At 21.6% G+C, this 14,343-nt stretch overlaps 1 protein-coding gene across 1 annotated transcript; it reads left to right on the top strand.

Moving 5' to 3' along the window:
• The first annotated feature begins 2,109 nt into the window (after positions 1-2,109).
• eIF3a (eukaryotic translation initiation factor 3 subunit A) lies at positions 2,110-9,785 on the top strand. Its single transcript, XM_011497352.1, has 6 exons — positions 2,110-2,204; positions 4,017-5,293; positions 5,779-7,153; positions 8,442-8,596; positions 8,942-9,138; positions 9,553-9,785. The coding sequence occupies exons 1-6, from the start codon at positions 2,156-2,158 to the stop codon at positions 9,659-9,661; spliced, it is 3,162 nt and encodes a 1,053-aa protein (XP_011495654.1). The 5' UTR covers positions 2,110-2,155; the 3' UTR covers positions 9,662-9,785.
• Positions 9,786-14,343: the final 4,558 nt, after the last annotated feature.

The following is a 14,343-nucleotide window of genomic DNA, read 5'->3' as shown; positions in this document are numbered from 1 at the left end:
CTATTTATAGGTATTGCATGCTTAAATACAATTACTTTTAATGTTCTGGTATATAGACTATAATTATTGTATATAATTTTGTTAAACACACACCACCAAAAAATGTGGGTAAAATAGTAAATTATTAGTCGATTAATTTTTCAATTTTGTTATGCATTTGCTAAAACAGATATTAAGAAAAATCATTTTTATAATTTTAAAAATATTTGAAAATCAAATTTTATTTGTTATTCTATCAAATATAATCTCTGTAAGAAATATATTTTTTTATAAAAGTAATCTTTAACCAAATTTTTTCTTTCTGCAATAAAGGTCTTTCCTTGTGCTTCCCATAAAATAATTCAAAATTTATATATACTAATAAGGAAAAAAGATTTCACATAAAAGAAAAAAAAATGGAATAAGTAGTGTAGTTTATATTCACAACTAAAATGAAATTTATTTTATATTTAGTCTATAACTAGATCAATAAGAATGTGATCAAATGTGAACTAGATCAAAAAGAAAATGTGGTACTCATTAAAAGAATAATTATTGAATAGATTTATTAACACTAAAATATTATATGAAAAAGGTAACTTAATTAAAGAGTACATGAAATTTTGGGGAAGACACAGAAAGGAGTCAACTTATTTGAAAAGGGTTAGTCGATATTTTTGTTTAAATTAAGGAGTTATGAAACAAATTGTGTCATTAAGAGATTTTGGTACAGGACCTTGATTAGATATACAATGGAAAACAAGTATTTTTGAGAATATCTGGATGTATTACCGTTGTTGGTGAATGAGCTTAAAAAATTTCATAATCGTCATTGAGTATGCTCTGTTTGGAATCACTCTTATCTCTTTCTTTTATCTTATGCTCAGTTAGAACTATGCAATTTTAATAATAAATTTCAATTGGTGAAAATAAAAGTTTTGACAGTTTTGAATAATATTAATAATGAAATTTATATTAAGAAGATTTTAATATATTTTTAATCATATATAATGAAATTTCACTGTTTTATTGTCCGTTTTGGACTTAGAAAATTACAATTAATGTTGAAAAAACTATCAGTTTTCGCGACAATAGTTTCAAATATAAAAATTGAAGAAATTAAAGAAATAAAAATTATTCGGACAATTTTTTGATATTTATATTATTTTCGAATAAAGTTCTTTGTCATAATATCCCTTAATTTATTGTAAATTCAAATAATTCTGAAAATTATATATTAGTGGTATAAGATTAAATTTTTTTATATTCACTATATTTTAAGTACTAAATTTGTGAATTTATTTTACACAGAAAATTGTCATTGTTATATTTTATCTTTGTTTTTAACGAATGATGTCATTTATTTATTTTATATTTGTTTATAAGTGCTTACAAATTCTTCATTTTTAATATAACATCTTATTACATTGATAAAATTATATTATTTTGATAAGTAATATTAATTTTTAAACAAATTTTATAAATTTTACACAATTTCAAGTTTATTAAAAACCAATTAAAAATACAAATATATTATTGCTATTTTTAATATACTGTGTCACTATATTGCAATAATGAATGAATTATTTATTTGAATAGTTTTCCTAAATTATAATAAAATAGTTTTCGTTTAGTTTTAGTTATGATATATGTACATTAAAAATATATTTTTGGTAATATCTATTAAAATATGATATTAAAAATAATACAAAAATTAGTTTATTAATCTAGTGTGTAATTTTTTTATAACTAATATACTATATTGTTTAAAAATATAATATAAAACAATTAACGATTTTCATATTTATATTGCGCATGACTTAAATAATGCATTTTCAATATTTGAGGACATACTTATAAGCGTATATTCTTGTGTGTAACTAATTTCGTGTCAAGACTTTTATTACCGCTGTTTCTATATTATTTTATATTTTGTCTCTACTCTAGTTGGTATATAATCTTATTTCTCATGGAATTGTAAGTTCAGGGAGTGTAGGAGTTCGCCACGAGACATTTTAATATTATTTATACGCAAAGGTAAACGATTCATCAATTTTATATCTTATTGTATGTGGGTAATTTAATGAATTCTAATTTTGATTTGAAATAACAATGAACTTTTATTATAGAAAGTGACTGCTGTTTTTATTTGACAATTTAATTTATTTTTTCTAAAATGGCAAGATATGTCCAAAGACCTGAAAATGCTTTAAAACGAGCTAATGGTATGTAAAATTTAGTATCTACATTGGAACTATTAAAATTTAAGTTAAATCTGCATTCGTACATACAGATATTCAAACAATATATATATTTAATATTATTATTTATATTTTTCGTTTTTAATTTTAACTTTAGTATTTTAATTAATTATAATAGTAAATTTGTAATTTTATTATAGTAGCAGCTTGTTTTTATTTTATTTATTTTTTAATATTTAAGATAAGAGTTAACATTTATATTTTTATAGATTAAATACATGTATGTTAGATTATGATGAATATTCTACTTTTTAAATTATTTTATATACATTGTATATATAATACAATTTTTAAAATACAATGTCATGCATTTATGTATATATATCCAATTAAATTTAAAAACTTAATATTTTAATAAAATAGTTATTCAATATAAGTTATAAAAGTACTTTTAGGTAGAAATTTACACAAATTTGTTGTAAGTATCAATAGTTTTCAAATTTATTTTAAATGAAATTCTTGGTATATATTGATGAAGATATTATTCAATATATTATTTAATTATATATGAATAATTTGTTTTTAATGAATACATGACTTTTTATACAATAATTAAAATATTTAATAAATAACATATTTTGTTCCTAAAAACATTTTCTTTTCATATAAGACGCTTATTGTTGCTATTATCATATTTATTAATTTTTAATTTTATAAATTATTTTGTAAATAAAATATAATAATTACTACTTATTGTAAATAATAATTCATATATGTTAAGAAAATTCTTATATTAAAGTTTTGTCTGTATTTAAATTATAATTGAAAAATACTTTCTAATTTTGTTTTAATTGTAAAATGATAATTGTATTTATAATTTATTCTACAGAAATTTTTATTATAATTTTTGTAATATTTTAATTAGAACTAGTAAAAATAAATATCATTTTTAATTTTATTAAATTTAAAAAATATAGATATTTGCTAAAAGTTTCTTTTCGCATATTAGCCGTAAATTCATTATTTATTTTTTAACATTGAATGTTATATCTGTGTAATTTAAAATTAGAATTTATTATATTTATGGTATATAAAATATTATAAATATAATAATTTCATTTTTGTTGAATTTAACAAATATTTAATTATTGAAATTAAATCTGCCTTATAATTTTATATGAAATATGGATGTATTTGTGTAAATACTGATTTTTGAAAAGTTAATAAAAATTATTAAAATCATTTAATTTAATAAAATTTAATGCAAATGTCACAAATATTTTTAGAAAAGCTAATTATTATAAGTTTAATAATATAATATTTTAATATGTTCTGCGATATTTATAAAAAAATTTTTCAGTGAAGTCTATTATTCAATAGTAACATTAAGTTTAATTTTATTGTTTTATTTACAATTATTAACGAAATAAAAATTTAGTATTTAACATATTAAATCAATTCAATAATTACTAAGTATTCTGATTTTCTAAATTTTAATAATAATAAATGTTGAAATCTATGTACATATTTTACACAATTTCAAATAAAAAAATGCATGCAATTATATTCTATGTTCTCATAATTACCAATATATTTTTTAATTATTGATTGTAGTTTATTATTCACTTTACCGTTTTTTAAATTAAAAATTACTTTAAGTATTGTTGTAATACTTTTACAATGTACTTCATTGTTAAAGTAGAACAAAAAATATCTTTTTTAATATACTATAATATTTTTATTCAATTTGAAATTGTACTTTATGGTGCTTATACAAGTACTTCAAATATGTAAAAAAAAATTAATTTTATTTCATAAATGTATTTTCGTTTTCAGAATTTATTGAAGTTGGTAAGCCAGCTAGAGCTTTAGATACTTTACAAGAAGTGTTTCGAAATAAAAAATGGACATACAGTTGGTCAGAATCAGTTTTAGAGCCTATAATGTTCAAATATTTAGATCTATGTGTGGAATTAAAAAAATCTCATATTGCAAAGGAAGGTCTTTTTCAGTATCGAAACATGTTTCAGTCAGTCAATGTAGGTAGTTTAGAAAATGTTATTCGAGGTTATTTACGAATGGCTGAAGAAAAAACAGATGCTGCTAGGAAACAAAGTCAGCAAGCAGTAATTGATATTGATGATCTTGATAATTTAGCTACACCTGAAAGTATTTTATTATCTGCTGTTAGTGGAGAAGATGCACAAGACCGAAGTGATAGAACAATTTTAACACCATGGGTTAAATTTTTATGGGAATCTTATTGTCAGTGTCTTGAATTATTAAGAACAAATGCCCATGTTGAAACATTATATCATGATATAGCTAGAATGGCTTTTCAATTTTGTTTGGAATATAATCGAAAAACGGAATTTCGTAAGTTATGTGAAAAATTTCGTAAACATTTAGAAGAAATTAGTAAATTGCCCCAAATGGTATCAAATGTTTCAATCAACAAAATTGAAACACAGCAGTTAAATTTAGAAACAAGATTAAATCAACTTGACTCTGCTATTCAAATGGAATTATGGCAAGAAGCTTACAAAGCTATTGAAGATATTCATGGATTAATGAATTTATCAAAAAAAATGTCTGTACCAAAAACAATGGCCAATTATTATCAAAAGTTAGCAATGGTTTTTTGGAAAGCTGGAAATTACTTATTTCATGCAGCTGCATTGTTTAAATTATTTCAACTTTCTCGTGATATGAAAAAAAATATGTCTTCCGAGGAACAACAACGTATGGCTAATAGAGTTCTTTTAGCAACATTGTCCATTCCTTTACCCTCTGCTCACCCTGAATTTGATCGATTTATTGAAACTGATAAGAGTCCACAAGAAAAAGCTCAGAAGTTAGCAATTCTTTTAGGATTGTTACAACCTCCTTCTAGAGCTTTGTTACTTAAAGACATTGTACGTCTTAATGTTGTAGCATTAGCTTCACCACAACTTCAGGATTTATATAATTGGCTAGAAATAGAATTTCATCCACTTGAGCTTTGTGAAAGAGTACATTCAGTTGTTCAAGGCTTACAACAAGATGAAACCGGTCCACTTATTCAATACATTCCCGCATTGCAGGATGTAACACTTGTTCGTTTAGTACATCAGGTATTTGGTTCATGTTTTTACAAGTAAAAATTTATTATAATATAAAATTATGGCAGTACATTACCAATATTAAACATTTATGAAAAGTCAAATAAATTTGTATTTAAGACAAACAATTTTAAATTTAAACTTATCAACCAATTTTAGTAAAATTTATTAATCTTATTTATGCTAATTTAATTGATATTTATGTTATATGTAATATTGAAAATTTTACATATTAATAAAGTCAATAAGAAAATGTATTTAAAGCATATTGATTTTCGATTACCAAACAAGATTTTTACTTTTCTCCTAAAAAACGATTAATTTAAATTTCTTTTTTTGCAATATTTCATGTAAAATATATAATTAAATATAAGAACATTTGTTAGAAACGAATAATGATAAACATTACAATAAAATATTGATCTTAATAATTATAACTTTTTTTGTTATAAAAAAAATAATTCATTAAATTATATTTCACCAATTATCTTTTATAGATTTCACAAGTATATCAAACTATTCAATTCATGAGATTACTTCAACTTGCAAAATTTACAACTGATTTTCACTTGGAACGTCTGTTAGTTGACTGTGTTCGATATAATGATATGCAAATACGAATAGATCATGGAAAAAAATGTATACATTTTGGAGTTGATTTATCTGAAGCACAAAGAGAGGATAATCCTGATGGGCCAGTATTACAAGCCATGCCATCAGAACAAATTCGTTGTCAATTAGTTAATATGGCTACTGTTTTGCATCGTGCAAATAATATAATAAATCCTAACAAAAAAAAACAGGAACGAGAAAAATTAAGAACTATGATGGTAAATCATTATCATGAAACAAAGGTGAAGGAACATCAGCGTATTCTTGGTAGACATAAAATAATTGAAGAGCGAAAAGAATATATTGAACACATGAATTTTGTTCGGGAAGAAGAAGAAATGCGACGTCAGGAAGAATTATTGCGTCAACAATTACTGGCAGAACAGAAACGTCTTGAGCAAGAACGCGAAGAACGTGAACGTAAACGCCAACAATCTGAAATCCAACAAATTAAAGATAGAACGTTGAAAGAAAAAATGCAACAAATTTCTCAAACAAGTCATGGGCAAAAGGTCTTGAAAAAATTAGATGAAGATGAAATTAAAAAATTAGACGCGGAACAAATAGCAGCTCGTGAAGCAGAAGAATTACAAAAAGAAAGAAAAGAGATGCAACAAAAACTTAAATCGCAAGAGAAAAAAGTAGATTACCTGGAAAGGGCAAAGAGATTAGAAGAAATTCCATTACTAGAAAAAGCAATGGAAGAAAAGTTGGAACTTGCTAAACAACGTTGGGAACAGCAAGAGTGTGAAAGAATTCAAGCTGCAGTAGAAGAACGTAATCAGGCTGTTGCAACTCGTGAACGTTTAACAAGAATGAAAGCTGATGCTAATACTTTCCTTGAAAAAATTCTTGCTGAACGTAAGAGTATATATTTAGAAAAGCTGCGAGATTTCGAATCTATGTTAAATCAAGAACGTATCAAACGTTTATTAAAACGTAAACTTCAACGGAAGGTCGAACGAAAATTACAATGGGAAAAAGAGGCAGCAGAAGCAGCTGAAAAGAAATATTTAGAAGAATTGCATCTCCGTCAAGAAGAAGAAAGAAAACGTATGGAAGAAGAAAGAGCGAAACGGGAAGAAGAAGAAAAGATTCGACGCGCAAAGGAGGAGGCAAAGGAAGCCGAACGTTTAGCAAAACTCGAGAAACAAGGAGAAATAATTAGAAAAAAGGAATTAGAAATAGAACGTAAATTAGAAGAAGAAAGAATTAAAAGTGTGGATAGACCTATGCAGTACACGAATTGGAGGAAAAGGAGTAAGTCTTTTTAATTTAGTTCTAGTATTTTTATTTAATTACTTATTCATAATTATTCGCAATTTTGCATTTATAAATAATTATTAGCTAACTTTGGAAATGTGAAATTTTATTTGTTTTTTAAACAACCTTATAATGCACAATTTTTGTATATTATAATAATAATAATCTTAAAGATTTATTTACACGATTTATTTAATTTTGTAATATTGTGTTTCATCAACTTATAAAAAATAAGAATCTAAAATTATGTTTTTATTATTAATAAAAATAATTTGAATTTAAGTAATTTAATTAGGATCCTAATATAATGAAAATATTTCTATTTTAGAATAAAAATATTGAATTTCGAAATGAAATATTAATTGTAAATTTTTAAGAACTATTAATTTGATAAAATCAATCTCATCAAGATTTTTTATATATAACAATCAATATTGAAACAATTAATATTGAAATTTGTACAGAAAAAATTTTTCTGACTAATCGTTATACTGTTTTGTTCATAAATCGTTTCATTTATTTGATCTAAAAAATTTCTTTTTTGAACAAGAAACGTACTTATTTTTTCAGTAATAAAAAAAAATTATCCTCTAATTAGTAGATTATAATAAATATAATAAAAAATAAATGTATGTAATAAATTGAAACGATTTTTTAAAATTAGTTTAGAAAATTGGAAAAGTTATTTGAATCAAGTATTTATAAATATAATGTATGAAGATAATATTATAAGGCTTTAAAATGAAAAATTATCTAAATAATTATCTAAAAAATAAAACAGCATCAAGTGTTAACTTTTCATTTAGAATAAATGAATTATTTTTTAAATTAATTTTTCTTTATCTTTCTATTTAATTATTTGAATTAATTTAATTTAAAATCAGTATTATATAGATAAAGATATATACTTTAAAGTTTACAATTTTTGATTTTAGGTGTTAGAATGAATACCAAAATTATGAATTAAAACTTTAAAAATATTCATAAAATATAAAGTGCTTATACTGATACACTTAATACTAGTATATTAAAAAAAATTAAATTATGATACTTGTATATTAAATGTAAATACATTTGTAAATAAAAGCTGTATAATTATTATAATTAGAATTTATTATATATAGGTTGCATAAATAATGTTTTTATTTTGTTGTAAAAATTAACTTCTCAATTTATTTTATTTTTATGAATAATTTATGAGCTTAAAGGTTTTAATTATCATTTACTTTATTTCTGTACAACTTCAATTATCTAGTTTTCATAGTATTTATTAAATTCATTATAGCAAGTGATATTCCATGGCGCGGCTCAAAAGATGGTGCTCCAAAAGAAAATATTTCAAAAGCAAATGCTGAAAAAGATGAGAATTGGAAGGCTAGTAGTGATCGCAGAGAATTCTCTGCTGACAAAGATCAACGTAAATTTGATAAAGGATATCCTGTAAGATTTGTTTAAATTATAATATAAAATTTCATTGAGTTCTAATCCGTTAAAATTAAAAATTGACCTTTTTTGTTCAAAGTATTAAAAATCTAGTTGAATCTAGAAAAATATTTCAAACAAATACAAAATTATCGAAAATATAAATATTTCAGTCTTGAAGATGTCTGTATGAAAATGAGTGAAACGTTAATTTAAATAGAAGTTTTTTGTTTCATGATTTCAATGTTTGTAATTGGTAATAATGTAATAATACTTGATTTAATATATCTTTACACATAAGATAAATTAGACTTCTAATGTGGAGTAATATAAAATCATAAGTATTAAACTAAAAATTCACAGAGTACTCCGAGTTCGTGGCATGAAAATCGTGATGTACGTCGTCCAGACTTCCAGCGAGGTCGAGAAGACCGTGAAAGAGGGACAGAACGACGAGCATTTTATCAAACTGAATCACGACCAACTGTTGAAAATTGGCGTAATAGCTCAAATTCATCAAAAGAGATTCCAAAAGATGCTTCTCTAAGAGATTCAGAAAAGTAAATTTTCCTGTTTATTCTTTCCTAATTTATTTAATTCTGTTTAAAATTTACTTTAATTTTAAAATGACCCATAAGCAGATGTAACAATTAATCTGTATATATTTCTACAAATGAAATTTTTTTTATTTGTAAGCGTAAAAAGTATATCCATATTAGGTGTAATATATAAATATAATGAAGTATTAATAAAGGACTTTCTGTATTATTTTACTGTTTTGTAAATTATACTAAAAGAAATATTAATACATAATTTTAATAAGCAAAATATTGATAAAAAAGAATGTTTTATTATAGTAATTTTTAAAAATAATTTTAATTCTTAATATTAAACATAGAAATATATTTAAAATAATAGCCACTTTTTAAAGTATTTTACTAGAAATTGAATTAATTTATTTTTTATATTTTCAGAAAAGAAGATTTAGTGCAGGATACAAATGTTAGTAAGGAAAATAAAAAATCCCCAGGTCAATTAAATGAAGAAACCGGTGAATGGTCTAAAGTTAGCAACCGTCGTTAACAAGTCATGTTATTATATTGAAATAACTAATTGGATTCATACTATACAGGCTTGGTGAAATACTGTATATTCATAAGATTATAATAAAATGTAAAACATTAAAAAAATATTTTATTGAGCAGCACATAAATTGATTTTTATAATTTGATAAATTGGTTATTTTATTAAAGTAAAGCAACAATGTTCATAAAATACAAACCAAAGAATGCGGTATTAATTGCACCATTATTAAAAAATTATATAGCATTTTATAAATTGTAGTAGAATAATTTCGTATATCTTAAAATAATTAAACAATATGTAGTAAACACATAAAAACATAAGACTTAATATACAATTAATTCACCAGAATTTTTTTATACACCAGTACAAGCAATAATAAACAGTAGGTATTAGTTAAAGTAAGAACTTAGAAACAAAATAAACATTAATTTAATACATTAAACAATGTTGCAATAAATTAACTTGATTTCATTATGTCGATTAATTGTAGATATATTCAACTGAAATCTTCACTATCTACAATATAATATCATTTTTACGTATTAAAGTGAATTCTTTTTATGTTTAATTATTGGAACATTAGTTAAAATAGATTTTAAAAGAACTGAATTCAACTGAAATTAATTTATAAAAATGACTTGTCAAAATTAATAATAAAATACCAATTTTAATCATTAATATTTTATTTTATAAAAAATTTCAATTTCTGAATTTTATTCTTTTTAATCCACTTTTTAATACCAATAACTTCTGCAGTATATCACTGACAAATATTAGATAAAATGAAATTTATCTGCTCTGATCAATTAATGAACCACCAATTTTACTCATTTTATGTAGCTTAAGTGTGATTGTTATTTAAAAAATTATACCTTTATATTTATTATTACAATATTTAATATATAATTTATAAATTTGCAGTCACAAATTACAGCCTGTAAATACAATAGAAAATTGTATTGTATTTTTAGACAATCTTCTAATAGACTACAAAGTAATCAAATAATACTTTTCAAAGTTACACATACGTACCTTTAATAAATGTTTGCATTCGAAATTTTATTGAAAAATCTAAATGAGAATCAAGCTAGTCAAATCTTTTAACTATTATTAAAATTCAATATAAAAACCCATATAAAACTCATATGCCACAATTTTCAAATTATATTTACATAATTGTTATGTTTATTTATTTTTTATCATATATGCATGTGAAATATTTCTGACATGAATTTTTAATATTAGCAATCTCCTTTACTTCCAATTTGTAATTATCAAAATAGTACAATAGACTGATTTTTATGAATTAGACTTTGAAACATTAATATCAGTATTTGTACAGTTATAGTTAAATTCACTAAACTATCAATAAATAGTTGTTAATTACTTAAATATCCCGTAATGTTTTGAAACAAGATTTTGATAGTACGTTGGGAAAAAACAATTCTATTGACATCCATATTGTTTTATTTTTATAAATGCAAAACCGGCATCACACGATTAAAAATAAACAAAATAGTAGATTTTTAATTTATCAAGAAATATGTTCCAAGGTTGATGTATATATTATACCACGTGAACACCTTACAAATAATTTAATACTTAATTCAAAATTATATAATCAGTTGTAAAAACAATTTGCAGCATACAGCTATTAATAATTAATATGTAATTAATATTTTAGCAGAAAGTTAAAATTGTCATTATACAAGATGAAAAATCATAAAGACTAACGTATTTCTAGGATTTGATAAGGGATTTTTTCAATTATGAAAAATATTGCTATTGCAAATTATTAATCAACATATACATATTCTAGTAATATATATAATAAATTAATATATTTAAATTCCTAATGTATATATAATATAATTCCTCTGAATGATTTTTTTGGAACATAAATAAATATTTTATAACTGGGATTGGTTTAGATGAGAAATATTGAATGACTTATAAATTTTATATTATTTTTTATCCTCAATTTTTGTATAATATATATATATATATTAATTAAATTATGTAATTAATGAATGTAAAAGCATTGCATATCTATAAATTCATATATATGCTTCAATAGATATCATTATATTTTCAATGCATCAAAATATACAATTACTAAAAATTAATTATATCTGTAAGTAAAAATAAAAATTACAACTCATATTTGTAATATTATAAAACTATTAAATATTATTTTCTAATCAGAAAAGTTTTTAAACTAAAGTTATTTATATAAAACTGTAGAGTGAAAAAACAATTTTATCTCAATTTTATTAAATAATTACTGAAGAAATTATCAGCAATTATATTCTACATTCTTTCTTATCTTCTCGAGTCTATAATTTGTAATAAGTTATTTTATTTTTAATGTTTATATCTTAATTATTAATGTTTACATTTTATGTTTGTTTCTATATTTATGATTAAATCGTTATAATACATTAATCATAAGTTTTGTTATTCTCTTCTTTATACAGATTTATTTCTATAATTAGCGTAATACTAAGCTTTTAATTCTAAAAATAGAATATAATTTAGTAACGTATAGCCTACTCTATACAATAGACTACTTTATGTATTTTCAAAAGTTTTAATCAAACACAGTTCAAACATTAATTAAACTATTTATAATTTATCTAAACTTTTATCAATTGCAGCCACTAAAATTATAAAAATCTGGGTAAGTTTAAAGAATAAAAAATATAAAAATAAAGTATAAATGTATCAATAATTTATTGCTGACTCAAACTCGGTAAAGAATGTTATTACATTGCTATTATATAAATTCTTTTATTAATAGTACAGTTCATAACAATTATAAATAATCATTTGATTTAAACAATCGAATTAATTTTATTAATTATACTAATTATTTAAATATTCAGGTAACTGGTTGCACTTATTCTATTTCAATTTAAAGTGTTCATACAGAAAATTTAAATACAAGTTTCAAATATTTCTTCAAAAGTTGATTTAAAGACTGTAGAATTGATTTCCATAAATATTACACTTCATTATATATAAATAAAGAATAATTAAATAATATTTAAAGTTGATAAATCAAAATCGTCTGAATTAAATTATATTAAATTAAACTAATACTTGACTGCTCCTTGTTGTTTTGTTATACATTTTGAAAGATTCAAAATTTGTAATAACATATAAAATATATAACAATAATAGCATTATTTTATAATAAAAAATTCTCTTTCACATGCATGAAAATGTATTTAAATTTTAATTAGAACAAATTCTCCTTAACTATAAATTTTTATTAATACTAAACAATGTCACGATGTTACCATATTTTTTATCATAGAAAAAGTTAATGGAACTTTTTCATGTAATAATTGTATTTTATATAATATATAATAATAATAAAAATGTAATCATTTTTATTTTTTTTAAATACTATTCATTATTATTTTATTTTATAGTTATTAGAAGTGCATTTTATAAATTAGTAATGCAATATGTTATATTCTTAACTGTCAATTTTTTACTTATGTATATTATTTTTATTTAAACTATTTAAGCAGTTATATTATTTTGTAAATTTTAGTAATTTTAAAAAATTTGTTAATTTATTTTAAATATAAACTAATAAGTGAACAAATATTATCTTAATATGTAGAATATACATGAAAATACATTATCTAAACTGTACTCTCTTAGAATAGTTATATCATAAAATAGTTAAATATTGTTTTCAAATTTATTTTATTATATATTAGTTGCAATTGTATTAATTTTTTTTCAATTGTAATTCATTTATTCATAAAATTAATATCTGTATAAACAATGTAAGTATCATTCAAATTACTTTTGTTACATAGATTATAATTAATAGATTTATTTTTTCTACTTTTTATAGATTATGTTTGAAAAAATGTTTTAAAAAAATTAAGTAAAACATCAAAAATGTTAATATAAATTAAAATAAAAATATGTCATTAAACTCAATGTTGTATTTGATATTGTTGATTATATTGAAGTTTAGAGAAAATCTTATTTTTGAAAAATTAAGTAAAAAAAACTATCTTACATTTAGAACTTTTTTATTTTTATTTTAGAAAAACTTTCATGTTATAGTTTAGAAATAGGCAGAATAATTTGCTTATCTGTCAAATAGTTTTTACACTTTTTTTATTTCATGTATACTAAACATTCAGAAGATGAAATACTATTCAATTGTACCTATTACTTCAGAATTGTTTTTGATGCATGATATAACGATCTACATTGTAATACAATATTTCGTACTTTTAACCCTAAACACAAAACAAATGTTTAAGTAATTAATTTTTTCGTTGAATTTTTTTTAATTTTTATAAAAATAGTATGAAAATTTAAATACTTTAAATGGAATATTTCAATAACGTGTAATATTAAAAATGACAATACTTTATTCGTTTTTATAAATTCTCAAAATAAAAAAATTTGCATACAATCTTGTAGTCCAATACTGTATATAAAAAAAGTTTGGACAGATTTAAAGCTAAATGATTAAATAAAAAAGAAAGTATGTTATTTTATTATTAATACTAATATATTTATTCATATATAATTAATATAATCTTTATTGTGTTTCTTTTTTCAAGTTACATAATTTGTATTTTGTTATTTATATTTTTGTTTGTTTTATTGAAAGGATTTAAAATAATAAGAATAATCTCGCA

This window comes from Ceratosolen solmsi, unplaced genomic scaffold (genome assembly GCF_000503995.2).
Source record: "Ceratosolen solmsi marchali unplaced genomic scaffold, CerSol_1.0 scaffold10, whole genome shotgun sequence".
Lineage (NCBI taxonomy): Eukaryota > Metazoa > Arthropoda > Insecta > Hymenoptera > Agaonidae > Ceratosolen > Ceratosolen solmsi.
The sequence above is the reverse complement of the archived record's forward strand: the minus strand, read 5'-3'. Positions and strand labels throughout refer to the sequence as shown.